Source organism: Panthera tigris, chromosome A2, assembly GCF_018350195.1.
Source record: "Panthera tigris isolate Pti1 chromosome A2, P.tigris_Pti1_mat1.1, whole genome shotgun sequence".
NCBI lineage: Eukaryota > Metazoa > Chordata > Mammalia > Carnivora > Felidae > Panthera > Panthera tigris.
The window spans coordinates 19,506,221-19,534,095 of NC_056661.1; the positions used below are offsets into that span (position 1 = coordinate 19,506,221).

The following is a 27,875-nucleotide window of genomic DNA, read 5'->3' on the forward strand; positions in this document are numbered from 1 at the left end:
CGGCGCGACTCGGCTCTAGGCGCTCGCGGCCGCTGGCTCCCGGGACCGCGGTCCCTGCCCCTCGCCGGCGCCGCAGCCAGGTACTCTGCTGTCAGATACGCCCTTGCCAGGTACGCCCTCATAGGGCCCCCTCCACCTCCCTCTCCCAGAACCTCACGGTCACTTGGCGCCCGACCCTTTACCCTCTAGACAGGTGTCAGGCCGGACTCCCTAGTGCTTGGTTGTGCGACCGCCCCTCCTGCCTCGGCTCTGTACTCTCCCGCAGTTCGTCCCGAACTCCCGGCCCCGTCCACGACCCGCAGCCCAGACAGGCTCTAGGGCTCCAATACTGGGGTGTATTGGAGGAGTCTGAGAGGAACTCATTCTTCCCTTCTCCCTCAGGTGGCCCTGGACGCGCCAGGCTGGGGGCGCCTCTGAGCGCCCCGCGGGGGCCATGGATGACGAGACAGCAGAGGAGCAGGGGGGCCCCGCGCCACCGCAGGGTGCACCCTGCGGACCCGGCTCAACTGGCGCTCCTGCCCTCGGGGGGCGGAGGGAGCCCAAGAAGTACGCAGTGACCGATGACTACCAGTTGTCCAAGCAGGTGCTGGGCCTGGGTGTGAACGGCAAGGTGCTGGAGTGCTTCCACAGGCGTACTGGGCAGAAGTGTGCCCTGAAGGTCAGTGACCCCTCCTGGGTGACCCGGAGGGCCCAACAGCAGAGGCTTGTGGGTGCACATATGCCCAGGACCCCTGCTAAGCTTCTTATGATCAGTATCTCCTTTCATCCTTACACTACCCTGTAAGGTCAGGCTCCTGGTCCTCCTTGCTTTACAGGTGGGGAAGTCGAGGCTCAGCTTAGCTAAACTCAGGATGTCCCTGAGAGCAAGGGGTGGAGTCAGTGTGAGTAGAGTCTGCTCTACCCGGAAGCAGGGAAGGAGCGGTTCCTGACTCTGGGGTTATGGCTGGCTGGGCTTCTGTGTTCCAGCAGGGAGTGGGGGTGGGGGGTGGGGGCTTACTCAGCTTGGTTGTTCCTTCCATGAGAAACTCTTCTCTTTCTTCTCCCCCCACCCTTCCTACTCCCCTCTCCTCTTCTTATTTTTCATGAGAAACTCTTCTGACTGGAATGAATCTGAGTTTCCTTCTGCCTGAGGCTGAGTCCCCACCAAGGCTTGGGGTGGGGCTGCTTTCTCCTATGGCCCCTGCCTGCCTGGGCTGGAGGGGTGGGAAACTCCCAGGGCTGGCTGGTGGGTAAGGATGGTGCCCATCACGTCTGTGAGCAGGAAGCTGCTGATGGGCTCCAGCTGAGTCACTGGCCCCATGTTGAAAGGGGCAGGCCCTGCTTCAAGCCTGACCCACCCTGGTTCCTGGGCAGAGGGTGGGCCAGCCATCTATTCATGTCACACCACAGCCTCCCCTGGAGGCCTGGCTAAGAACTCACTGATACAGATGGAATCCAGGGAGTTCTGGAGGTGGCTGATCTAGCCACATAGTTCTGGCTTAAGTCACTTAGTTCTTGGCCCAGGACCCTGCCTCATACCCAGAATGCCTTGAATCTGTCATCACTGGGAAGTTCACTCCATTGTGGTTTGTGCCAGTGGCCACCTGGATGGGTAGATCATGGCATGGAGAGCAGCTTTGGAGGTTAGAATACAGCAAAGGATCTTCTCATTTTACAGACATTGCAATTATGAGCTTGAGTGCAGGGTTCTGCAGACGTGGCTCTAATCTCTGGCCTGCATTTGCCAGCTCTGTGACCTTGGACTAGGTCCTGGACTCTGGAAACCAGGTTTCTGCCTCTGTTCAGGGGGAAAGATAAGGGGTTTATGTGAGCTTGGAATGTGATGGTGCCTGTAGAGTAATTGGTACTGGGTCTGGTGCAGGTCTGGAGAGGCTACGGGACTTATTTAGGGTACAGTGTCTGCAAGTAACTGAGCAGGGACCTGGGCCCAGCTCCTGTGTCTTTCTTAGGGGCACTGGGGCTGATAGGATGGGTCTGGAGGTGGCTGGTCTGGGCTGGCAAGGCTGAGTCTCAGGCACAGCTTCTTCACCTACTAACCCAGTAGTGAAGTGGGGTTTGGGGTCCTCCTCTGAGTCCTTCGAGGGGGAAGTGGCTGTTCTCAGTGGGGAGTTTCCACCTCTTCCCTCAGCACCATCATAGCTCTCTCACCTCTTAGGAGGTCAGGGGCAGTTTGGGTAGGCAAGGGGCCAAATGAGGCCAGAGAACCTCTTCTTAATACCAAGCCTTTGGCCCTGTGTGCCAAGGCTGAGTTCTGACCAGCCCCTATGGTGTTCCAGATGCTGTGAGCGAGGCAGGGATAGAGGGGGAGGCCAGAGATTGTGGGCCCAGGCAGCACCAGCTTTAAGCAGAGCTGGGTCTAGGCCCTTCCCCATAGATGCTGTGTTTGACAAGTGACTTGGGGGGGAACTTCTGACTACAACAGTTTCCAAAGCACTTCCTCTTGAATCTAGGGCTTCAATGCTTTCTCTGTTCTGGACTGCGAACTAGGACAGGCCTAGAATAAATTCTCCTGCTGTACCCCTTTAGGCTTTATGGGTGAATATGGCCAGGGCTACTGCCTTGGAACCTTCAGGACCTGGCCCTAAGTTGGCCCTCAAGGGGTACATGGATTAGATGTGGGCCCCACTCCAACACTTTGCTTTTCTTGCCCCCAGCCCCCTTCCAGTGACCAAGTCTGGAAGTTTCTACCATCTGGCAGGTCTTTACCATCTTCCAAGATGGCACTAGTACAACCTCTGGCACATCGTACGTGTACTGTGAGTGGTGGCTCTAACTTTGAGGAAGAGGGTGGCATTTTTCTGCTTAGCCTCTACCCCCTGCCATCTCTGCCCTTCTTGGTGGTCCAGGCCAAGTGCCCTGGCCTCTCTCCATGCCTGTGCTCTTGGCCCTGTTGTCCAAGATGGCAGATAGTGCTTACCCTGAAGCCTGGAATGTAGCAGGCCCTCATCAAACAGGAAGAGTTGTGGTCAATGTCCTGTAGCCGTTGCTATTCTCTGGGGGCCCTGGAGGAGCAGGCTCCTCCCCGGGGAGCTGGGCCTCTTCCCCTTTCCCTCAGCTCCTGACACTGCTGTGGTTTATCTTGGCTTCACTCACACTCAGCGGTTCCCTCTTGAGGCCAGTTTCTGCTGCTGGCAGGTCCTTCCACTCTTCAGTCCCCCCTAAGCACTTGCTGCAGTCCCGTTGGCAGGACCTAGAGGACTGTCCGCCAAGCATGGGGGGCAGGGGACTGCCTCCTACTGACCTCCTGCCTATGCCTCCTTCTAGGCCTACCTAATGAAACAGTATGCCTCAGTTTCACTCCTAACTGGGCACAGCCCTGCATATCTGTCCCCCATTAGTCACCCCACCACATTTGAGACACAACCCCTCAATCCTCATCACATATGTGAAAATTGTGACCTGGAGCCTGTGGTCGGAAATCATGTAGCTTGATTAAGATTATAGCAGAGGCCAGAATCTCTTCCCCTCCTGATTTCCTGCCCAGCCCACTTGTGGTCCTCTGCCTCAGGGCAGGCAGAAGTAGCCATGGCACTTAGATAAATAAAAACCTAAAAAGCTTTGAGGAGACAGAGGGGTTCTGCATGCGGAAGAAGTGGATTCTTCTTTCCTACCACTGCTCTCTGGGCTCTGGGGCTAGGGGCCCTCCTCTTTGACCAATGAGTATGTTGGAGGCCCCAGGGCTCCCAGTGCCCTCCTCTTCCCTTCTTCTTCAAATAGAATGGAGTGGTGGGGTGCTGGGTCCCCATGCCGGGGAGTTCCCCACATTGCTCCATGGGTGGGGCTGGCCTGTTGAAGCTGGTGCTGTGGAGCTGGATTTGAGGCTGGGTGGGGCTACCAGGCAGGCCGGTACTTTCTCATTTGGCAGCAGCCACCCCCTTACCTACCAACTCCAGACCGGTCAGATCAGCCTTGGCGGGGCCATTTGTTACCGAGTCAACAAGTCAGGAAGCATGTGGAGGGGCCGGCAGTCCTGTGCAAAGGAGTCCCCAGTAGGGCTTTCACTGTACCCAACCACCTCCCCCACCCCCACCCCATGCCGTCCCTCTCCTGGAAGGAAAGAATTTGAGGAGCTCATGTGCTACCATGCTGGTAGAAAGTTCTGAACTGCCAGGGGTGGGCAATTTGCTATTTAAACAAAGATTCTAGAAAAGGCATCAAACCCTAAAACCTGCAAATAGTGGAGTTTTTGGCAGAGATTGTTTGAGCTGCTTCGTACCTGCTCATGCATTTGCAAGCTGTGCTCAAAGCCTAAACTGCTGCTGGGACTGCCAGGGTCTTCCCACCCTATCCAGGAGCTGACACAGTCTTCAGGCCTTGGTGCTGCAGATTCTAATATTCTCAAAAATGGCCAACAATTTCCCAGACTGTTCTGATGGGTCCTATCCCCAATTCATGAGATGTGTTATGTTACCTAATTCTTGTCATTCCCATTTTATGGACAAAGTTGTTGCTATTCAGCAAGGCGAATGACTTGCCCAAGATGCACAGCTGACGAGTGGCAGGACTGCGACGTGAGCCCAGGCAGTTTGATGCCAGAGTCTTAGCATTTAAGTCACCCTGTGCCTCATGCTAGTTTATGGGGACAGGGGATGGTTTCTAAGACTTGGCCCCTGGAAGGGTGCTGTCATCATCTTCTGTGGTTCCACTGGGAGCCCTGATAGCCCCAGCTGGGCCCCAAGTGATGCTGCTGGTATTTGTTTCTATCTGCCCAGCTCTCCTCACTGTGTAAGACTGTCTGCTTGTGAGCAGACAAGTAGTCCTGCAGGCCAGCACACAAGGGCCATGACGGCTGTGGGACTGCCTCAGAAAGGTTGTGTGGTTTGTCTCAAGCCTTTTGAGTCTCAGACAAGCCCAGCCCAGCAGAGTCCAGGCTGCCACAGGCAGGAAGTCAGGTTGGTGAGTGGGCGAGAGGAAACTGTGTCAGGGCTGGGCCAGCCAGGGTAGACTTCCTGGAAGAGACCGCCAGCTTTAATCCAGGCCTCTGATCTGAGAAGGATGTGGATGACAGAGGAGGGCACCGGGTGTGTGTGACAGCATGCTGGTTTGGACAGCTCAACACCTACCAGCTCAACACACTACTCACAGTCGTGTGTCCTGGCAGGACATGGCTGATCTCAGCAGGGCAGGTGTCCAGACCCCAATAAACCCTGGGGAGCCATAGAGGGACTATGAGGGCTCTGTGGAAGAAGGGCCTTGAGAAAGGGCAGCCACTTTCCCTCTCCATTTGCCCACAACTCAGATTCATACCTCACCCCTAGGGGCCTCTGTCTATCTTTGGTATCCTTCCTCACAAAGTGGGCAAAAATCCTCCCTCATTCCCCCAGAGCTTTCTTTCGTGACATCATCAGAACCATTGTAGAGCACTGTTGCTCAGGGTGCTCGAGGAGCTTCTGGGTCACCTGGGCTGTCATTCAGTTCAGGCTGTGTGGGAAGCGCCCGGTCTCTGTAACGACAGAGGTCTGTCATGTCTCTGCTGAGGTTTGTACTTGGGGAAGTGATTTCCCTGCATGGATCCCTCATCTTTCTCTCCAAGGGCCTCCTTGGGATATCATCATGGGATACCCCTGTGAGTGGGCAGCAGGTGGAGCATCTGGCTTTGCAGTCCCCCCACCTCCTTTGGTTCCAGCCTCGTGACTGGCTGCCATGTGTCCAAAGGTGATGGTCACCAGGCAAGAGCTGAAGACTGCAGTCAGCCGTAGGTGTGGTAAGAGTGTGCACCAAGCCCTCCTGCATGGGTAGGTCTCCTGCTCTTAGGACAATAAGAACATGGCTTTCACTGGCTCCCGTGATTCTCTAGGAGAATTTTGGTTCTGCTGGCCTGCTCCTGTCTGTTCAAGATCTTATGTGTTCCCACATGAGAGGCTGCCTGGGGTTGAGAGAGAGCAAGGCTCTGGGCTTGAAATCCTTCCTGCCACCTTCTCCCTGAGTGACCCTGGACAAAAAGGCACTTTTGGAATCTTTTGCAAAATCATCATCTCTGTGGTGTACTTGAACCCTGGGTTTGAACATGTGGCCGGAAGGAAGATTCAGTCTTGGTGGCTGTACCTATCCCTGTGTTCCTGCTATGATACAGCACAGGCCAGTAGACACTCTTAGAGGGCAGAGCTCTCATTTGGGGCTGCTTGAGTGCATTTTTTGGTGGCGTGTTATCAGTCTTTATGAGGACTCCCTTGGGCTCATCTTGCACCTGGGGAAGCCAGCCCTTTGTGGGGTGAGAAAGAATAGTGTGAAAGGAACTTTGTATCCTGGACTCCCCCACCCCCTACCCTCCCACCCTTTTGGAATTAAGTGGATTAGGCCCTATGTGATTGTGAATAAAGTCCTGCTGCTGGGAACCATGGGGGTTTTGCTTAGAGCAGGAGTATGAGAGGAGGCTGCTGCTTGGGGGAATAAGGAGCCTCAGGAGGCCTTTTTAGCACTGGACAGGCCAGAGATGCTGAGAATATTGATTTTGGGTTTTTTTGTGGGTTTGGTATTAGGGTTGCCTTTTTTTTTTTTAAGGCTAGGGCTTTGTCCTTGCTGCTTTCTCTTTATGGCACTTTCTGTTCTGTCTCGTCCATTTCTTCTTTCCCCTCTCTGTTTCTCCTGCTATCACTTAGTCCTTCCCCTCTCTCACCTTGCCACTTTCTGTCTGAGGAGTTTCAGGCTTAGCTGGGCCTCTTCTCTGCAGCCCGCAGGCTGACGGCAGGCATAGGACAGATGGGGCTGGCCAGGTGCTGGGAATTCATCCTAGTCACTCTGAAAGTCTCCCCCAACAGGGTAGGGTAGGTGTAGGGCAGGAAAGAGGAGCATCTGGCTGTGCCCATGCCACTCACAATGTCCCCTCCTGCTGCTGGCCTTGACCAGTTGCTGGTGGCCTTGGCAGCCAGAACAGTGGAGTCAGGAACATTTAGGCCAAGCTTGTAACCCGAGGTGTCTCCTGTGGAGTGTGGGAAGTTAGTTTCAACTGTGGCCTCCACCTTTGGGTCTTCTTTTATGGCTCAATGGTTTGAGACTTTTGCTCAGGACAACAGTGTGAGACCAGGAGCACTGTGACTCCCAAAGATTCTCTGGCTAAGACTGAGGAGAGGAGCTGGGGTCTGAGCCAGGGCCTCAGAGCCAGTGGGAGGAACTTGTGGAGAGGCTGGGAGGGCTTGAATGTTAGATGCAACCTACCTCTACTCTAGAAGCCAATACTGTCTATGGGCTGCCCCATACTAGCTGGGATGAGGACCCCAGAACATCTGACTCTCTAGCCTGCACCCTGAACCTGACCCCCTCACCTCACTGACCCTCAGAGGCTATTTTCAGGGGTGTAATGGGCCAGGGCCTGGAGCTGCCACACTCATCACCCCATTCCTAAGGGTTCAGCCTCCAACAAGGGGCTCACAACTTGTTCTGTAGGTGTTCCCCCAACATAAAGTTTAATCCCCCTTCTCAGGCTGTGACAGAGGGGCTGGCAAGTACTCTCCATGCTCTCTGGCAGGCAGTGGCACACAGAGTAGGAGTTGGGGGTGGGGGATGGGATAAGAACACCCACTTATCCCTTGAGTGCTTCCTACACACTAACCACAAACAGAAGAATCTAAGAATGGGTTGTATCACTCCAGTGTCATGGATGCAGAGACCGAGACTCAGAAAGGCAAAGTAACTCACTCAGAGTCACAGAGCAGGGGCATGCCCTGGCTGGGCTGGAACCCTGGCCTGTGGGCAGCCAAGTTGTGGCTCGCAGCTATCCCTGGGGATCAGGAGCCAGACCTCTCTCCTAGGTCACAGTCTATCCATCTATAAGATGAGGAGCTGGCTGCTCTGCTTGACAAGGTCCCCCGCTTCTAGCAGTGAAGACTTTTTTGGTGGGCAGTGATCGTGGGCAGTGCTGGGGAAGCAGACAGGCAGGTAGTGGCACAAGTAGACAGGCAGCATGGAGACTGGCTAGAGGGGGCCCCAAGATGCCACTCCTGAGCTAGCTAGTAAGTTTGCCAGGGGAACAGTCAGCTGTGTGACAGGGACAGGAGCTCTGGGGTTATGACTCAGCTTTGAAGACCTTTTTCCACTGTACTCCATTGCCCAGTTCAAGCCTTTAGTCAGGCTGAGCCTGTACCAGGGTGCATCTTTACCCTAGGGAGGCCTGAGAGAATGGGGATGAGTCACTGTTTGCCCATTCCTATGACAGGAGTGTCCCTCAGTGCTGCCAGGTTACTACCCTGGTCTCTCAGAGGACTTCCCCTTCCTCATGGCTATGGCTCCATGGCATGATCAGAGACCAGGAAAATTTCCCAGAAGCTGGCTGGGTGTGGGAACCCTCAGAGCCCTCTAGCTGAACAGGAGCAGAAGAGAGAGAGGGGTCGGGGGTGGGGGGTGGGGGTGGTGCTGGGGGGCACCAATGGAGATTGGAAGCCACTTGCCCCTGCCTCTCCTGGGAGAAGACTGAGTAAGGTAATGGATGCCTGTGCTCACCCAAGCCTGTGTGGGGAGCTGCAGGGACATGGATGAAGCCAAGTGAATTGAGAGCAATGCCAGCAGATACAGTGTTGGCTGTTGGCTTCAGGAAGAGCAGGTCTGGGGGATGGAGTTAGAAGTTTCCCTAGGGTCTTTGCACTGTGCCTCTTGGAGTAGTCCAATATGTCCCCTCTCCTGTCTCCCACACACATTTATTCCTTTGTTATCTTTGTGACATCTCCAGGGGGACAGAATCTCAGGGGTGCTGAATCTCCTATCTCTAGGGCTGGCCAGGGGCATGGCCTGCTGGGTGCCCTGGTCATATCCTCACTTGCCTTGGTCACCTTTGCTTAGGGAAGGTGGCCACTGCCCTTTGTAGCCCCAGCAGCTATGTAGGCATCACTGTGGCACAATGTGGGACACACACTGGCTGAGGTGGGAGTCTTCGTGAGGAGGGACCATTGAAGGAACATTGCTTCTGAGGTTAGAATAAAACATTTGTATTTGCTGAAATCTTCCAGTCTTAGGGTGAAAATGTCTCATTTTTACACTGTCATAGGAGAAATAGAACCAGGGTAATGTTTCACTAATTATGTAGCTGATTTTGACAGAAAAATGCTTTTTTCCTCTAAGAAGTTAAAGGAGGATAATAGAACCTGTACCCTCTGAGTATGTACTCAGGGACCTCACAAGGCACCTCAGCTCCTCCCCCCAAACCCCCCACTGTCAGAAGGCTGTGGGCAGAATGCTGGGATCTGATACCTGCCTGGGGCAAAGGGAGTTCTTGTCCTGCCACTTCATGTGTGATCTCTGAGCGGGGTGTGTTTGTGTGAAGGTTGTAGCTCTCTCTGGGCCCCTATTTCCACCTGTGAAGTAGATGTTGGTAGTCCCAGACCAGCCTGTCCTCCTGTCCCCATTGCCACGTGTGAGGAGCCTGCACACCACAGATGGGGAACTGGGGCTCAGAGAAATTAAGGAATAAGCCCCAAGGTCACTGCACATTTTGCAGAAGGGGACTTTGCTAAAAAGGATGCATGGAGGACTTGAGGGTATAAAGGTGGCTTCCACTTGAGGGAGTGAAGATATGCCTCTCCTCTAGTCTGCCAAGCTGAGAGCTGGGTGAGTTCCCTGACTTGGGTCCCCAGCTCTCCACCTTGCTTCCCCACCTGCCCCCAGGGTCTCTCCCCTGAGATTAGCCTTCTCATCCTCTCACCACCAGGAAGGGTCTTTCCCCTCCTCACTGAGCTTTTCACAGCAAAACAGAATCCATAGACTCTTGATTTTTCATTAATTTTTGCAAAGCCAGGTCTAATCCTGCCCCTCTCAGGATTTGAGACCATTTTCTGTGACCTGCTGGATTCCAGAGGCTGGGATCCCTCTGGGTGCCAGAGGCTGTATCTGGATTTCCCCAAGTTTTGAAGAACAGGGACATGAAGAGTGTGGGGCCACCTGAGGGCAGACCCAGGGGAATCCTGAAGCCAAGCAAACCTTGAAGCCCATATCCACTCAGTATGCACTTGGTACTGTGCTAATCTAAGCCCTCTGTGTATTCTCATTCCATCTTCATGGCCATCTGGGAACTTGCATACTGTCACTGTTCCCATTTTCCAGATTGGACCAGTGAGGTTCAGAGAGGTTGAATGGCCTGCCCAAAGCTTATAGGCAAGTGGAGGATGGAAGCGACCTCTGCTTCTGGCATCCGGGTCTGTCTGACCTGGAGTCCCATGCCCATAGCTAGTCTTTCATACTACATGGCTCCCAGCCTAGGGTACTGGGATCTCTGGGCTTGCCCAGCCCACACTTATGTTACTGCTGTCTCTGTCCCTCCCTGCCGTGGAGCCCAGCTCAGTTCTCTCTTTCTGGAAGCATTCTTCCCCTCTCCCACCCATCTCCACCTCTCCCCAGAGCTGGCACTTCTGCCTTTGTTTCCAGGTTGTCTGTAGCTGGTGGGAAACAGATAAACTGAGGCCATCAAAATTTAGCAAATTGAAGGAGTCTTGCGTTCCTGACTCGACAATTTCCAAATGTGTGTCGGATCTCCTGTCCACAGAGGTTCCTGGGAAGACATCCAGATTGGAGCCTCAGCCACCCTCTCCCATCCTAGGGAGATGGTCAGGGAAGCTCCCAGCTTATCAGCTGTCCTACCCTCGTCCCCTCACTTCACTCCCTGTGATCAGGTGCTCTGGCCTTGGCCTAGAAGGGGGTTATTTGGGGGCTCCCCTTATTCCTAGGCTCCCTTGGCTAGACTTCCCCACCTTGCCTGCTCTGCCAGGTTCTGGATCTAGAAAGAAAAGAAACGGGAGAGAAGGAGCCAGGACTAGTTCTCTAGGGCTTATATCCTCACCAAGTACCCTAATTTGCAAACTCATCAATAAACCCCAAAATCCTTGAGGACAGACTGCCTGTGGATGCATTCTCAGCCCTAGCTCTGGGCCTAGCCCTCAGGCAGGGCCAGTAAATATTTGCAGAAGTAGGGAAGGGATTTGTAAAATAGGCAGGCCTCCCTGAGCATGAGGGTTGAATCTTGGTTCCCAAAAGACTCCTGGATGCCAGAGGTGGCTTACATATGTAAGCCATGAGACCCCGAGAAGCCCCAAAACCTCCCTGAGCCTGAGTCTCCTCAGCCGCTGTTACAATAACCACCAAGCGGCAGAGCCTAGTCTAGACCCCAGGGTATGGGGCCAAACCCCACATATGAAAGGAGCAAAACAGCTATCTGCATGGTCCCCACTGCCTAGATACCAACAGGCAGGTTCAAGTTCTGACTGTCACTGCCCAGCTGTGTGACTTTGGGCAAGTCACCTAACCTCTCAGAATCACCGTTTCCCCACAGTTAAAAGGATGATACTGGTTCTTCTCATGATATGGTGAGCACCGAATGAGGTGATGTCTATGACCAAATGCTGTGGCCAACACACTGTTGGCCGAGCACCAGGGAGACAGTTGTCATGAAGGGGTTGCTAAAACTGATCTGATTCTATCAGTCCCCGAGCATCCAGCTGGGGCCTGGGCATTTGGGGTCTGTGGTGTCGTGCAAGCTGACCTCCCTGGAACTTAGCCTCTGAGGAGGAGAGGTAAATGGACAGGGCAAGTGGAGGACAAGATATGGTCAGAACTTAATGAAGCGAGGTCTGATCTGACATGAAGCCAACTAATGCATAGCTGCAGAATTGGTTCCATTAGCTCCTTTAATGAGCTACAAAAGCTGGGGAAATTAGTGTGTGAGAGAATAATGGCACACGTCTGATGCTCTAATTTGAAGCTGTGGCTAAAAAGTTAGATTTGACACTGCCGGCACCTCTCCAAACAGCACTAGTATCCTTGGATGGGGATGGGAGTGGGGGAGTGGAGGCAGTGAGTGAGGGGAAGAGGGGCATGGCTCTGGCTTTATAAGAAGATACTGAGGTCTTAAGAAGGAAATTCCTGCTTCTGAATCCTGAACTTGAGGTCAATCCATACCATCCCATCTCTGAGGCTATGGCTACCATTCTGAGTGGACAGAGCAGCTTGCAAGGGTCAGGGGCTAGCCAGGGGTGGCCCTCATTGGTATTAGCAGCACAAGGCAGGAGTGGTCTCAACAGCTGGCTATAAAATGAATCTTGCCATTCCAGTGGCATGTGTTTCTCATAAAATTAGAGATCTGTCACCATGGGAAAAAAATAATACCAAATAATCAGACTGGGAGCCAGAAGGGATCTTAGATATGGCTGAGTTGAACATTCTTGTCAAAGGGAATGTGGTTAAGTTCAAAGTGTTTTTATTTATTTATTTATTTATTTATTTATTTATTTATTTATTTATGAATGTCTTAAATTTTTAATCCTTTCTTTACAGGTTACCTAGACCATTTTTGATTAAGAAAACTGTAGAAAGTTAGTAAGTGCCACAAGCAAATGCCAGGCTGTGGCACGTGTCAATTTTCCACAGAGTCCTGCTTTGCGGGGTGTCTGAATGTGCTGCTCAGGGTCTCCACTCACATTCGCTGGAGTCAGTTGCGGCAGAGTTAAGTCCACAGGTCGCTTCTCCCCGTATTTATTTGTAAACTCTTCAGTGTTCTTACAGAATTTTTTACGGTCCTTAGAGTATTCTTCAGCTAGATCAGCCCGAAGTGGTACATGGGCTGGGGGTCATTCACCAGTGCTCTGAGGGACTGGATTACTTGGTCGGTTTTGGTTGCTGGCTTCCAGTTTTCAGCACTAATTACCAGCAGACAGACCTGTCCCTTTTCATTGATGTTTGGGTGATAGATCTTTGTTTTAAATATGATCTTCGGCGGTTTGAATGGGTACTCTGCTGGAAAGTTTATTTTGATTCCAAAGACCCCCTCATCATATGGAGGGTTGTCAGGAACAATAAGCCCTTGCCAAGTCAATAAATTAGCTTCATCAACCTGGATGTTCCGGAAGCTTTTCATTCCACATTTGCGGATTTCTTCAAGCTCTTTCATCAGCCTCCTGCTGGCCGCCATCTTGGATTCTGGTGCTGCTTCAAAGTGCTTTTTCTTATCCATAGCCTCTCTCTGTAGAGAATAGAGGTTTCCCCACAGTGAACAAAATGTGATTTTACAACCTGTATTTTCCTATAACATTCTGTCCAGTTCTGCTGCCCGAGTGTTGGGTGTTGAACATGATGTAATCAATAGCCCAGGAATGCAGCTCTTCAGCATTCTGGTCTGCCCTTGCCTGAGGCTGGGACTAGACCCCCAAGTGGGAGAAGATGTGATAGGGGTTAGGGACATACCAGTCCTTCTACCTCTCTCTTTTCCATACTCTGGCACAGAACAAAGCTGAGATTCCCCAGAAAATAAAGGGTCTGGTGATGTTATCTCAGCCTCCTGGTGGATGTGCCAGGCTACAATGCCATGTGCTGGCCTTAGTCTTTAGGAGGGAGTTTATTATCAGATAGTTTCATGCGAATCTTTCTGTATCTTGGAAAATTATTGTCAAAGGCGTTTTCAGAATGTCACACTTTTCCCTCATGTAAGGTCTGATGCAGAATCCCTTTAAGAATTTGGTCTTGGAGGGGTGCCTGGGTGACTCAGTTGGTTATGCATCTGACTTTGGCTCAGGTCATGATCTCACTATTTGTGAGTTCAAGCCCCACATTGGGCTCTGTGCTGACAGCTCAGAGCCTGGAGCTTGCTTTGGATTCTGTGTCTCCCTCTCTCTTTGCCCCTCCACTGCTCTTGCTCTGTCTCTGTCTCTCTCAAAAAAGTAAACATTGAAAAAATAAAAAATAAAGATCTTAAAAAAGAAAAAGAATTTCGTCTTGAAAAAAGTTCAAAGAATGTCTGTGCTTCTCTTCATGGGGTGATAAAAGCAGCAGAACCTATCTGGTTTTCTTCTTTGCCAAAACTCCCAGGAAGCTCAGAATTAAATTGTATGTTCAGTTGTAGTTATGAGTTAGTTACATGGGTGTCTGGTATATTTAATTTTTCTCTTCATTCTAAAGAGAATCTGATGTTTTTTGTTTTATTTGTCATGCTTTAGGATTATAAAATGCCTGAAATCATGTTGTCAATGAATAGAGGAGTGGAAATAATAGACTTCTAGTGGCTCACTGGACAGTGAGAACAACTGGATACCTGGCTTCCAGGAGATTCCCTTTGCTGTAAGAATGATGTCTCTCAAGCCGTGGGTTGTCAAGAACTCCAGAGTTAATATTTCTAAATTTGTTAGTGCCTCACTGATGGGAGAGATTGCAAGCCAGCTCTCTTTCCCCGGAAGGAGTGGGTGTTCCCCTAGAGGCCACACAGCAGGTTGGCCCAGGCTTCAGGTTAACTGGCTGGGAGTGTGGGGGTTGGGGTGGGGTGGGGTGGGGGAGGCTGCCTGTCCAGGCTGGTGGCCTTGGGACTTCCTGTGTGTGAGACAGATGGAGATAGTGTGAACACTTTTACCTGAGAAGAGCCCAGCCCTGGGGTTAGCTGGATGTGGACACTAGATATGTGGGTGAGCATGTGGGCCTGGGTGGATGGACTTTCTGGGGCTGGGAGGTGGCGGTAGTAGGGTGTTGGGGCTTGTCCCAAAACAAAACTGCGTCTTCACAGAGCCACTGCAGACATCCCAGCTCTGTTTGATGCCCTAGGAAAGCAGACAAAGTGCTTTTACAGCTCTGGGCAACGTGAGGTGATGCAGAAGATGGGGCCTCAGTGAGAGAGGAGGTCTGAGCAGAGGGGTCTGGGCTTGGTCACCTGCTTGGGCAAGGCTGTCACAGGTTGAGTTGTGGTAGCAAGACCTCCAGTTTTTCTTGGGCACCTCTCTGTGTCCAGTACTCTGGTAGGCACTTCAGAGAGATAGAAAATGTTGGATGAATAGATGGACAGATGGGTGGTTCCCATCTCTGGGGGTTCAGAGTCACTATTGCAGGGAATGGAGACACATGCATACCCACAGCCCCTCACTTGCACACTTCCCCCACCCCCCATGCTCCCTATACCCATACACCCTCAGGGACACACCCCTATACATGCATGTACCCATGTTCCCGTGCACATCCCTACACACACCCCTGCTCTCGCACACACCTATGCACACGTTTATTTCAGAACAAGTTTCCTGAGTCTTGTAAGCAGTAGTTTTGGCTAGTGCCTCTTCAACTTGGTGTCACCCCCTCCTCCCATTTCCCCTAGGGGAGGGGTTGTCTGGACACTCTCTCAAAAGTCCCTTCTCCTCCCTGTTCAGCCTTGCCACACTCCAGCTTGGTGGCCCCAGGGCAGTGACTTCATCTTCCTGAACCTCTCTTTCCTCAGTCTATAAATTGGGGTTGCTGGTCCCGCCCTGCTTGCCTCATAGGGCGGCACCAGCATTCCCATGAGATAAGGGAAAAGAGAGCGTTTTGTCAACTACAAATTGTTTTCCAAACAGTCAAATGTTGCTATTGCTTTCCCAGCTCCTGAACTCAGGACCTCCTCCATCTACATGTGAAGCCTGTCCTTGGCTGGGACGGAACACAGCAGGGAGGGAGAGAGGGAGCCTGGCCAGTCCCAAGGCCCCCATTCCACCTGGTGCCGCTGGAGGGGCATGGGCCCCGCTGCCTCAACCTTTGTCAGGGTCTACTGTCTGCTGGGGTTGGCAGGGATCTTGGCCATTTGGCTGTAGGGTCTGGGGACAATTTGGCAATGGAGAGTGAGGGAGAAGGGAGAGGTGGAAACAGCTTCATCAAAGCCTGAGTCTAGAGCAGTGTCATTTGTTCAAGGATATGTCATCTCAGATTTGATGCTCATCTACCTGTGGTGGGGGCCCTCACCTCAAGTACAGCCAGGAGCCCACCCTTAGGAGAAAGCCAGGGTTCCGTCTCACAGGTATGTGGGTGCCTGCTGGGCATAGCTGGAGCTGCCCAGGAACCATCACTGACACTTAGTTTTGGTGGACCGCTGGGAGGTCCAGGGGACATGGTATGGGAGTGAGGCAAGGGTGGGGGATCTGCTGAGGTGACTACCCCCCTTCTTTTCTTCCTGGTTGTGACTAGGGACCAGGTGGCCCCCATGAGGTTCAGGTATTTGGATAGGTGTCCGTGGAGACTCAGGGGCCGCTCCATGAAGGCAGTGATGTAGGAGTGGGGCTATGGTAGTTACTTTGCAAGGAGCTTCTGACCTTTGCATCTCTGAACCTCTGAGAGGTTCCCTTCTCCCAATCTAGCCCAAACCCCATAGTTTCCCTCTGTGAGAAACTGAGGCCCAGAGACGCAAAGGAACCACCCAAGGTCACACTGAGAGTAAGAGTAGAACCTGAGCCTCCTATATCTTACCCCTGTGCTCATTTCTATGCCTGGGAAAAAGGGGCTCTTGCTTGGAGACATCTTTTATGATTGTATGGACTCATGTACCTGCATGACTGAAGCCAGTTTATAGCAATAGCCTGTGGGCTGGAGCAGTCAGGATGGGCTCCTTGGAAGAGGTGGTAAAATCTGGTTCACCATTTGTTGAGCTTTCCTGGGTCCTCCTCAATTTAATCTTATTCTGTCCTCATGGTGAGTTGTGAGGGTTTCATCCTCTTAGCTCTACTTTCTAGGTTTACTTGTTCAATAAATATACAAGTATTATCTGAGCCAGTGCTCTGTGCCAGGCCCAGAAACAGGGACCCACAGGTGACCAGGCAGATTGGCCATGCTCTTGTGGGCCCACAGTCTCATGAGGGAGGCAGCATGGTGCAGCCTGGCTGGGGAATCAGCCGTGTGGCCTGGGACCAGTTACTTTCCCTCTCTGTGCCTCCATTTCTCAGCTAAAGAATGGTGATAACAAAACCCCTTGCTCCTAACATTTATAAAGTGCTCAGAACAGAGCCAGCCACATTGAAAGTGCAATATCTATATGTGTGTGTTTGTTTAAAGAGTTATCAAAGGAACAAGCTAATTGTAGGTTGTGAGCCAGTGCTGCACAGGAGGGAGGTAAAAAGGGTGATGACGTGGGAGCTTGCTGGGGAGCTGGAAGTGTTTCTATCTTGATGGGGGTGTGGGTCACGGGGGTGTGCAGCTGTCAAAACTCATTGAGCTGGGCTCTTGAGGCCTGTGCATTTTACTGTATGTGAAGTATACCTTAATGAGCAAAACACATGTATAAAAAAAGAAAAAGGGTGAAGGGAGAATGCGGAACTCTTGAGGTCCTCTTTAGTCGGGGTGGTCAGGGAGGGCTTCTGAGAAGAGGTGACATTGGGGGGACTCCTGGAAGAGGAGAAGGCTCTGGCTATGGAGAAGAAAGATGAGGAAACTGAGGCTCTAAGAGGTTTGGGGCCACACTCAAAGCCAACCCAAGGGATTAAGAGTGACAGCCCAGGAGATTTCTTGGTAGCTGGGCCTGGGTGGGACCAGGTCCACGGCTCTGGCCCCTGTGATCTTCCCTGCAGAGAAGTCAGTGGAGGCATTTATTGTGTCTTCTGGGGGCAGCCATATCTCCACCCCTGTGCCTGTTCTCAGGGCCTTGGCACTCAGAAAAGGACTATTTTAATCTGTGTGGGAAATGGGTTCCTAAATATGGACTGAGTAGGGTGGGAGCCATTCAGAGGCTCCAACTCAGGGCAGCTCCACCTGCTCCTCCACCTCAGCAAAGCACAGGGTACAGTCTTAGGCCATCAGGCCCTCTGGCCCTCCTTGGCCATCCACTCCCTTCCCCCCTCTCTCTCCCACACCTCCCTTCTAGCACTGTGCGCACCCGCCCGTCTTTTGTTTGTTCAGGAGCTCAGTGTTTTCTGTTGGCCCCAGCCAGGGACCTGCAGCTGGACCTGCCCTGCCTCTTCTCTAAAACTGCTTTCAGCCTGATTGGAGGTACAGAGGCAAAAACCACAGGGGGAGGTGCTGGGAGGTCTTTGCAGACAAGGAGACATTTGAGCTGAGCCCAGAAGTTTCCTCAAAAAGAGGGAGTTGGCCCAATGGGGAAGGAGAGGGGCAATGGTGCATGTGGCATAGGCATAGAGTAAGGCTGTTTGGGCCTGGTAAGTACATTATTCTGACCAGAACAGGAAGGGTTGGGAGCCAAAGGTAGCAGGCAATGAGAGGAAGACAAGCCCTGAATGGCAGGGGAGGTGGTGGCTATTATTTGGAGCCATGGGGGAGGGGATTTAAGGGGTGGGGGCAAGGATAGGTAGGGCCGAGGACCTCACTAGGAGTGTTCCAGCTGTGCACTTGGGATTTTATGAGAGAAGAGAGAGGACTCTGGTGTAGGAGTGAGATGCTAGTAGCAGGGCAGTGTGAAGAGGGGGTCCTGGAGCCAGTCTGAAGACCCCTCCAGGACACAATCAAGTCAGAGCAGACTGGGCAAGAGATAGCAAGGGGCAGGGAGAAGTGTAAGGAGGCCACACAGAAAAGAGGTGTAGAGGGAACAGAGCAGGGATGGAGGATGGTACATCTTGGGTCCTGTGGCTAAAACTGGGGTACCCCTGGCTACAGCCACCTCAGCTAGTGTGGTGAGTGGGAGTGACTGAGCCCCTGCCTTCAGCACTGCAAGCAAGAGTCTGGTACTCAGGAGCTGTGTGGGCAGAGAACTGAGGGATGTTCTGGGAGGCAAAGGCAGCGTGAGCAAAGGACCCATGGTTTCCAGGCTGGGAGTCTGCCTACAGCAGCCTCCATGCACACCCCCACCCTGGACTGGTTAATGGAGCAAGGACCCCAAAACTGGTGGAGGGGCTTGCCCAGCTCCCTGCACCCCCAGGCTAGGTCGTGGTTAGCTGCTGCAGAAATGGGGGAACAGCTATGGGGCAGCAGGCATGAGAGCCTACTGCCTTCCTCTGTGTTCCTGTCAACCTTAGCCTAGAGAGCTTGGTCCCAGAGCTGTTCTTCACAGTGCCCTGCAGAGGAGAAGGCAAGGCCAGGGATGGTACAGTGTCCTGCAGGTACTGAGCAAGATGAAACTGCTCTGAGCTGTAGGCTTGAATTCTGACCCTGGTCCTCAACCCTGATCAACTAGGAAACAAATGGGGCTGGGTCTCAGGTGAGCAGCCCTGTGGGGAGATGGTTTGTCCCTGTTCTCCACATTCTGGACCACCTCACCCCGCATGCTGACTTCTCCTCCTCCCCTATACCTCCTCTGAGCAGGACCACTCCGGGGGGCCTTGCTCATTTCCAGCAACTGGCATTATGGTTGGCAGCCATAGCCTAGGGCTGAGTTAACCTGAATGAGGATCCTGATGCCCGCCCACCCGCCACCTGCCTTGCTGTGATGCATCCTGTAGGGATGACTCTGTTATTACTCCATTTTACTGAGTTGTGGGCTTTGGCTTGGAGCTGTGAATGTTTGCCTGAGGTCACACTGAGTCACTGGGAGAATTCAGCCCCAAACTCAGGCCTCACCTGACCAGGATGTTACCTCCCTCAACTAGGGTGCCCCCTGCCCCCAGACACTACCTATGGGTCTACAACTCTTATGCCATAACATTGCAAAAGTGCAGCTCGAGGGATGTGTGGCCCCTGACCTGGGGTCTCATACCTGATGTGTGATTTGCTTACAAAGCCCACTCAACTCCCACTTCCCTGGCTGCCCTGGAGAAGGCATGCAGGGCTTCTCTAGCCTCTGAGTCTTTCTAAGCTGTCAGCTACCCCCAGGGGCTTCCTGTGGCCATTGGACCACAAATCAGAGAAACCTAGATTCAAATCCTCATTCTGCCCTTTATAAGATGGGTGACTTTGGGCAGGTCACATGCCTCTCTGAGCTTATGTATTCTTGTCTGCAAAGTGAGGGCAGTGGCACTATCTGGGTGGCTGCTGGAGAAGTGGGCTGTGAGCCTGACACTTTCTGTGCCTACCTGCCCTCAGCTCCTGTATGACAGCCCCAAGGCCCGGCAGGAGGTGGACCACCACTGGCAGGCCTCAGGAGGCCCCCACATCGTGCGCATCCTGGACGTGTATGAGAACATGCATCACAGCAAGCGCTGTCTGCTCATCATCATGGAATGGTATGCTGGCCTCATTGGTAGTCCTGTGGCCCCCAGGCTCCCACCATTCTTCTAGGGGCCCTCTCTGCTCTTCAGATAGCAGCTATGGGAGGCACTCCAGCCCTTGAGGAGTAATGGAGGTGCAGCTTCAGGCATTGCCCATAGAGCTGTGCAGCTGCTAGCCACAAGGCCGTTCCCACAAGGATGGGAAGGGAACCATGGGGGCTCCAATTTGGCTTCCCTGAGTGTGATTTCACTTTGGGAAGAGGGGCTGGAAGAGTTGTCAGAGAAAGCTGCCAAGTCCTGATTGTGGGTCAGGGGAGATTTGTGGGGGAAGCAGGACACACACAGTCACCTCCTCGATTTGTACTCCTGTGGTCCCTCCAGATACTGGGAGCCAGTGGCCTCTTCTACCTTGAGCTTCTCCCAATAGCACTGTGGCTCAACCCTAGCCTTCCTCAGACCCTGGGCCTCGTGTCTACACCTCAAGCTCCTCCCCACCTACCTTTAAGTCCTCCCTTATCCTATAGGTTAGCAGCTCTTGAGTCAGATTTGGGGTTCAGATCCTGGCTCTACCACCCACTGGCTGTGTGATTTTAGATAGCCCTTAACCTCTCTGAATTTTTGTAACTGCCATGTAAAATGTGGAGGAAGATCTAAATGTAGTATTCACCCTGTACCTGACTCCATTCTAAATGCTCCATGTGTATTGCTTATTCAATCTGTGCAACTCTGTGACACTGGTGCTATAAATCCCATTTTACAAAAGAGGAAGCTGAGGCACAGAGAGGTAAAGGGACCAGCCCTGGGTCACATAGCAGTGCACGTGAAGGGTTTGCCCAGGGTACAACACCCTGTAGGTGTTCAGAAAGCTGTTGTCATGATGATGACAATTGACATCTCCTCCCTTATATGAAGAAGCTGAGGCTTGGATGGAGGGTTGGGCTGCCCAAGCCTCAACCAGATGGGGGCAGTGATCCTGGTGAGGATCCCTGGGGAGCCCACTCTATTTCTAAGAGTCCAGTTAAACCCACCCAAGCTGATGGCCCACTACGCACCAAGTTCTTCAAGGCACGAGGAGGCTGATGCTGACTGTTTCCAGGGGCAGAGCGGCAGGGCCTGAGGTCTGGGCCTGTGATTCAGAGCAGGGGCAGGCTGACACTTGATTAGCCCGCTCCCTGCTTACAGTCACTTTTCTCTTCTAGCATGGAAGGTGGTGAGCTATTCAGCCGGATTCAGGAGCGTGGCGACCAGGCTTTCACTGAGAGAGGTATGTGCATGCAGCTGGACCAGAGGGGGTGTTCCAACTGAGATGAGTCACAAAAAGTTGCTGTGTGATGCTGGGCAAGGCCCTGCTCCTCTCTGTGCCTCAGTCTATGCAGCTGAATAAGAGATGGTGGGATAGAGTGTTCATCCTCCCAAGGACTTCCATGAGTTCAAAATACCTTGTCAGAGATGGACTCTTCATGGCTTTGGGATGGAGGCCTCAAAGCCTCTTGGTGCCAATGAGCATCTCAGCTGGGAAGAGGTAGCCCAGGCCTGAGGAAGGAGGTAGAGGGGGACTGTGCTTTCTACCTCCAGAGGAAATTAAGAGAATGGGGGTGAGGGTAAAGGATGGGTGTCCTGGGTGGCAGGACTGCTATCACCATCTTGTGCTATTCCAGGGGGGTGATAGGGTGGGGGCCCCAGGCTGCTCGACTTTTGACTGGCATCACTGCCCCCTCCTCTATGTCTGCAGAAGCTGCAGGAATCATGCGGGATATTGGCACTGCCATCCAGTTCCTGCACAGCCGGAACATCGCCCACCGAGACGTCAAGGTGAGGCTCTAGGACCCAGGTTGGGGGACCAGGGAAGGGAGTACACAAGCCTCAATGGCTCCCAGTACCCACTAGATGGAGGCAAGTTTCCTTGATCAGCATTCAAAGCCTCTGCCCCCTGGCCCAGACTGCTCTTCTCAGCCACTTCTCCCATGGTTTCAGCATATTCCTTCTGCTCTAGCTAGATGGGTCTCCTTGTTTCTTTTAAACACTGTGTAATCCCAGTAGGCTTAAGCAGAAATGAGTGCTTGCCTCAAGCCAGTAGACACTGACAAGCATCTTGTTTAATTCTCATATAACCCTGTGAGATAGGAGCCATTACCCATTTTACAGATGAGGAAGACAGGTCTCAGAGAGAGATTGTACCTTGCCTAAGCCTGCACAGATGCCACACTGGGATTCATTCATTCTTTCTTTCAGCAAGGACTTTTATGAACATGCAATGTACCAGGTCTCAGACAGGGACTGCCTGACACTGTTGTGGCTTCTGTGAAGTAACAGCCATAGTTTTCGTAGATTAGGTCCTCTAACGCCAGCATTTTAAGGGAAAGAAGCCATTTGCTGGGAGGCAAGGAGGAACCAGTTGAAGTAGTCCCAGCTCCTGGGTCTGTTTGCCCTTTCAGTGGATGGGATTCAGACACTTTCTAGAGGCTCAGCTCTCCAAATGTCCTATCTAGGGAGGACTGGGTCCTATAGGTCATCAGGATTGGATGCATAAAATGCAAACCACATGAGGCAGTCCCACACACATATGTATACACGTGCCAACCACCATCAGAGCAGAATCTGTGAGTCCTGAGCCCTCTACCTCAGGCTTAGAGCATCACCCTGAGGCTTACTTCCTCCTGAGACTGGGCAGAGAGGAGTGGAGGGCCCAGCTACAATATCAGGCTCCTCCTCTGGCTGAGTACTGCCAGTCCATTTATCTTTTGATTCTGGATACACATGGAGCCAGGACAGACTCACCTTCTGAACCCTTGCTTTATTTTGGCCCTGGCTTCCTTTTTTTCCCAAGGAGAGAAAAACCTTCTTTAGAGGTGACTCCCTTGAATAAACTAAACATGCTTTCCTGCTTTCATCCCAATCCAAGATCAGATCATCTCAAATAGAACTGGAGAAAAAGCTTTCACTGGCTCCAAACTGGAACTCCATCCAATACCATGTCCTTTTACCCCAGCTCTGCTTGAGGGTCTCTCCTTTCCTCCAGAGCCCTAGGTCCTACCTATTCATTAAAAACCAGCTTCAGGACTGCCTCCTCCATGCAGACCTCCCCGCTTCTCTTTTCCTCAGGCTCTCTGTGCTTTGCAACCAGGAAGAACAGCCTCTGTGCAGCTCCTGGGGCCTAAGTGGTGGGGGCTTTCTTCCTGAGCAACCTCGGGCAGGGCTGCCCTGCTCGCTTGTTCCAGGTTGGGCACAGGACATGGGCTTGGCAACATGACAACCTACCTTGCCCCAGAACCTTCATTTTGGTATTTCATGGCAGCATTACCAACACAGGCTCCAAAGTTCCTGCCCCTGGGCTCTGTGTGGCACTTGGCTTTTCACAGCTTTGGCTGAACACCTGCCTCTGTTTCCCTTCTGCGAAAGGAGACGTTACCTCCCAGCCACCTTGGTCTTCTCCATATTTGGCCCACATTGTTGGTAACCAGGGCCCCGGTCTTTTTAGTGAGATGGAGCTGGTTCCTCCTGAATGGATTGGGGTGAAGGAAGTCTGCCTGAAGATCATTTTGGGACTCTGCCCCTGCTTGGTGCCTAACTCCAGACCAATGTTTTATCTTCCTGGCCCAGCCTGAAAATCTGCTCTACACGTCCAAGGAGAAAGATGCAGTACTCAAGCTCACTGACTTTGGCTTTGCCAAGGAGACCACCCAAAATGCCCTGCAGACACCCTGCTACACTCCCTATTATGTGGGTGAGTCCTTGGGATATGGTTTGTATGTCCCTACTCCCACTGGACCCTGCTGTGGTGTGGGGCAGCCTATGGGTTGCAGAAGCCAAAGGGTTAAAGCCCAGTAAGGAGGGAGGAAAGGATTCTATGGAGGCGGTGACGTGGGGGGCCGGAGGCTGCAAAAATATTCTCCCAAACTTCAGCTTCTGCTTTTGAAAATAGATCCAGGAAAATTCTGGCTGTGGCCTGTGAGCTGAATGACATCACAGCAGCTCTAAATATATACGTGATAAAAGGCTGCCATCAGCTCGGGACGGAGCCCAACCGAGGTTGTTTTTCTCCAGTTTTTATCTTCCTGGGATTCATATTCACAAAGTAGGCAGTCCTCCCCTATTATATTAGAAGGATACAGGGCACCAGCCACTTGTCTTGAGGGAGAGGGTCCCTTAGACCAGGGCATGGACGGGATTTGGGGGTGTCACATACTCATGCTTCCAGAGAAGCTCCCTGCTCCCTTGTGAGTGGGAAGCCCAGATCTGGAAAGTGTCCCTACTGTGAGAGAGGGGTGATGACTCTATTTACAGAGGGCTCTTTTCTCTCAGGGAGGCCTTCCAAGAGAGCTGCTGAAGGGGTGGGGAACCCTTGAGACAGCTGAAACGGTATCCTGTTTACCAGGATGTGTTTTGCAGTATTTTGGCTTGGAAATCTTCTGGCTTGCCCATCATTGCACAGGTGGGAAGAACAAGGCCCCATGGGATGGTAGCCAAGCTGAAAGTGGAAACCAGAGCCCTACCCTTGGCCCCTCCTTGCCCGTGATCTAGGCTGTACATTTAGGGAGACAAGGGACACAGAGCAGCTGGTGGGCTGAGGCCCTTCACCTGTGGCTGGACTCCACCAAATCCCAGACTGAACTTCTCTCCCTCTCCTCCCTCACCAAGGCTGATATTGGCCCGAAGAAGCTAGGAAGCTATCATTCTTTACAGCCCAGCCTAAAAGCGGGTTTATTTTTTCTGGGAGCCGTTTTTCCTCCCCCAACTTCACACACATGCTGCCTTCCCAGAAGGTGCCAGACACCAGTCTGCTCTGCCCCACCCCCCAGCCCAGGCACCTGCTCCCCACCTTTCTCAGGCTTCAGGCTCCTATCTGGGCTCCAAGACCTTTGGTCTGAGAGCCCTCCTGTGCCCTCTGCCCTGCTAGCTCCTGAAGTCTTGGGTCCAGAGAAGTATGACAAGTCGTGTGACATGTGGTCCCTGGGCGTCATCATGTACATCCTGTGAGTACCACCACCTTCACCCCTATACTACCTCCTCATATCCTCAGAACCACTTCTGCTCTGCCCCCCCTCAAACCTTTGGTGAACCTTGAGTGGGTCATTCTTCATGCAGGCTGCCCTTCCCTTCTGGTCAGGGGACACCCCTCCTTCAGGCTGCCTGAAGGTCTCTCCTTGCCAAGGGCAGATGGCATTCCTAGCATGACCCCAGAGTCCAGAGGGCTGGTATTCTTGCCAAGGTGGCTGCCATAGTGGCTGCCTGTCTTCTCAGTCAGGGATTTGGGGAGGGGAATGGGTCCACCCTGGTGCTGCCCTCACACCTGTGCTGAATGACCTCCACTCTCCTGCAGCCTGTGTGGCTTCCCGCCCTTCTACTCCAACACGGGTCAGGCCATCTCCCCAGGGATGAAGAGGAGGATCCGCCTGGGACAGTATGGCTTCCCCAATCCTGAGTGGTCGGAGGTTTCTGAGGATGGTGAGCTTGCTCCACTGGACCCCATCAGCCTTCATTCTGGGAGATACCACTTTGGTGTCAAAGCAACCTACGTTCAGATCTTGTGTGTGTGACATCTCATATCCCATATCCCAGCTGTGTGGCCCTAGGAAGGTTACCCAAACTTTCTGAACCTCAGTTTCTATATCTACCAAATGGGTTCAAAACTCACCTCCTCAAAGTTTCCTCTAACTCCTGTCCCTTATTAAGATTTTCCCTTTGAGGACCCTATATCCATTCTCTATGGCTATTTAATGAGCTCTTCCCAGCACTTAGTAGCTTAAAACAAGAAACAGTTATTAGCTCACTGTTTCTATGGGTTAGGAATCTAGGGGCACATGTAGAGCGGGGTGGGGGACTGACTCTGAGGGACTCTGTAACTTCCCCACTCCCCATTCTTCCTCTAGCCAAGCAGCTGATCCGCCTCCTGCTGAAGACAGACCCCACAGAGAGGCTGACCATCACACAGTTCATGAACCATCCCTGGATCAATGTGAGTGCCTCTGTGCCCTTTGGTTGGCAGAGTGGCAAGCTGGAGTGGGGCCGTAGGCAGGAGGGTGATGTCTCTGGAGGTCCTGGGGCAGGCCACAGATGTGTGATAGGACCCCACCGACAGCCTGACTTTGCCACTGCTTCAGTCAGGCTCCTTTGCCTCCGTGAGCCTTGGATGTCCCATCTAAGACAGGAAGAAAGGGGGTGGGGTGGGGAGCCAGTGCTGTCCCAGGTGCCTGCAGGTTCTAATCCATGGGCTTGGGGCTCATTCCAGCAATCGATGGTGGTGCCACAGACCCCACTCCACACGGCCCGAGTGCTTCAGGAGGATAGAGACCACTGGGATGAGGTCAAGGTAGGTGGATGCTGCCTCAGTCTCCTTACAGCTTCCTGAGGTTTGGAAAAAGGGACTCCAGGGTGGTGGCTACCAAGATCCTGCGTCATCAGCCCCTCCCCCATGCCTAGACACAGGACACCTGACTGCACTGGTGTCCAACTGTGGCACTCAGAGCACTGGGCTGTGCTATTGCATTCAGGATGGTGCTCCTGGCTCACGGGGACTTTGGGCCAGGGGCTTAGTGAAGGGGCTTTGGCCATAACCCCCCTACAGTTTCTGTTTTGGAGAGTGGTCAGCCTGGTTTTAGACTTAGCGGAAGCCAGGTTTGAGCACATGGGACAGCAGCTCAGAGCCCCAGGATACCCTGGACACAATCTTCAAGCTTCATGTCCTGGGTGCCTTTCAAGATGATGTCCCCTGCAGGCCTATGGTTCTTAGCAGGTGACATTAGCCAAGGTCCCTCTCCTACTTACACTAGTGTGGTCCCAGGGAGTCACTATACTTTCTGTGCCTTAGTGGATAAGCTCAGGGTCCACCAGAAAGGACTGTAGTGAGGATTATGTGACACAAGGGGATGGCCCAGTGCTGGGCGCTTGGGCAATAAAGGCTGTCACTGCCCTCATTGACATTAGTAAGGGGCTAGAGGCAGGAGGGTGATGGTTCTTGAGGCCAGTGTGTCCTGACCTCCGTGGGTATCTGTCCGCAGGAGGAGATGACCAGTGCCCTGGCAACCATGCGTGTGGACTATGACCAGGTGCAGATCAAGGACCTGAAGACCTCTAACAATCGACTGCTCAACAAGCGGAGAAAGAAGCAGGCAGGCAGCTCCTCAGCCTCACAGGGCTGCAACAACCAGTAGCTCATGGGGCCTTGGATGAGCTGGGCCTCTTGGTGTGGCGTATAGATCCGAGTATGCTGTGGCCCTGACCCAGAGGGCCTGAGGTCATTATTTGTAACAAAAGGATCGTTTTTTGTTGTGTTTTAATTTGTCACTTGGAACATCAGGATGGGAGACCTTGACTCCAAACCTCATTAGAAAGGGCCCAGAGCCTGGGAGTTAGGGAGCCACCTGCCTCAGCTGCAGAGACTTTGGCCAGAGTGGCCCCAGTGAGACATAGGTCTGTTCTGCGCTGGGACATGGCCTTAGACTTCTAGGCCACTAGGGGTTGTGGCAGACTTCCCTCCTCCCATGGAGATACCCCCTCTGTAGGGTAGGCAGATGGGCCTGGCCTTGGGAAAGGCATCTGGCCATTGGTTGCTATGGTGACCAGGGACCGAGTTGCTGTCTCTGAATGCTGAGTAAGAGAGTAAGGGAGGGAGAAGGGCCAATGGAGGGTCCACCTCTGCCTCCTTGGAGAGGTTTGTCTCCCTCACACTACTTGCCCCTCTCAGGATTCCTCCCTTTGGTCTCCTCGAGGCACCAGGGTCAGTCTGCCTGCCTCGCTGGGGGGTCCAGCCCTATCTTGCTGCAACCCCATCCCACAGGCCCCTTGGAGCTCTCTCTCTGCAGAGTCCCTGGGCCTAGTGATCCTGTTACTACCCCTTACCCAAAGAGTGGCTTCTCATCTCAGGGGAGGGTGGGAGGTATTTTTAACCCTTTTCTACTTTGGAAACTGTCACTGTGACAAAAGCCAGCACAGTTCTCCTGCCCCCACCCACTCACTGGATCCCAGGCAGGAAAGCTTCTCTCTGTAACAGTTCATCCTCCACCTTGTCCTGGTTGATGGCAGGGACTGTCTCTTGGTGTACTTTTTTGAGGGTGGATGGCTGAGGACAGGACCAAGAGGCTTCCCGTTAAT

General features: G+C 52.8%; 1 protein-coding gene and 1 pseudogene across 2 annotated transcripts; one reads left to right on the forward strand and one right to left on the reverse strand.

Annotated features, from left to right (window-relative positions):
• On the forward strand, positions 1-27,313 carry MAPKAPK3 (MAPK activated protein kinase 3). 2 transcript variants are annotated; one of them, XM_007088590.2, is made up of 11 exons: positions 1-110; positions 382-658; positions 19,660-19,799; positions 20,984-21,048; positions 21,517-21,596; positions 23,385-23,508; positions 24,682-24,757; positions 25,105-25,229; positions 25,655-25,740; positions 26,014-26,094; positions 26,783-27,313. In XM_007088590.2, exons 2-11 carry the CDS (start codon positions 434-436, stop codon positions 26,933-26,935), a joined length of 1,155 nt encoding a protein of 384 aa, XP_007088652.2. In that variant the 5' UTR covers positions 1-110; positions 382-433; the 3' UTR covers positions 26,936-27,313. The 2 variants fall into 2 exon arrangements, with proteins under 2 accessions (XP_007088652.2, XP_007088653.2); XM_007088591.3 differs by having other exon boundaries at positions 10-80.
• Positions 12,200-13,501, reverse strand: LOC102971905 (annotated as a pseudogene).
• Positions 27,314-27,875: the final 562 nt, after the last annotated feature.

Excerpts from the sequence above, each read along its gene's own strand:
- MAPKAPK3 (XM_007088590.2), top strand. The coding sequence starts at position 434 with ATGGATGACGAGACAGCAGAGGAGCAGGGGGGCCCCGCGCCACCGCAG. Across the intron at positions 659-19,659 it reads GGCAGAAGTGTGCCCTGAAG|CTCCTGTATGACAGCCCCAA; the intron begins GTCAGTGACCCC and ends ACCTGCCCTCAG. Across the intron at positions 19,800-20,983 it reads CTGCTCATCATCATGGAATG|CATGGAAGGTGGTGAGCTAT; the intron begins GTATGCTGGCCT and ends TTTCTCTTCTAG.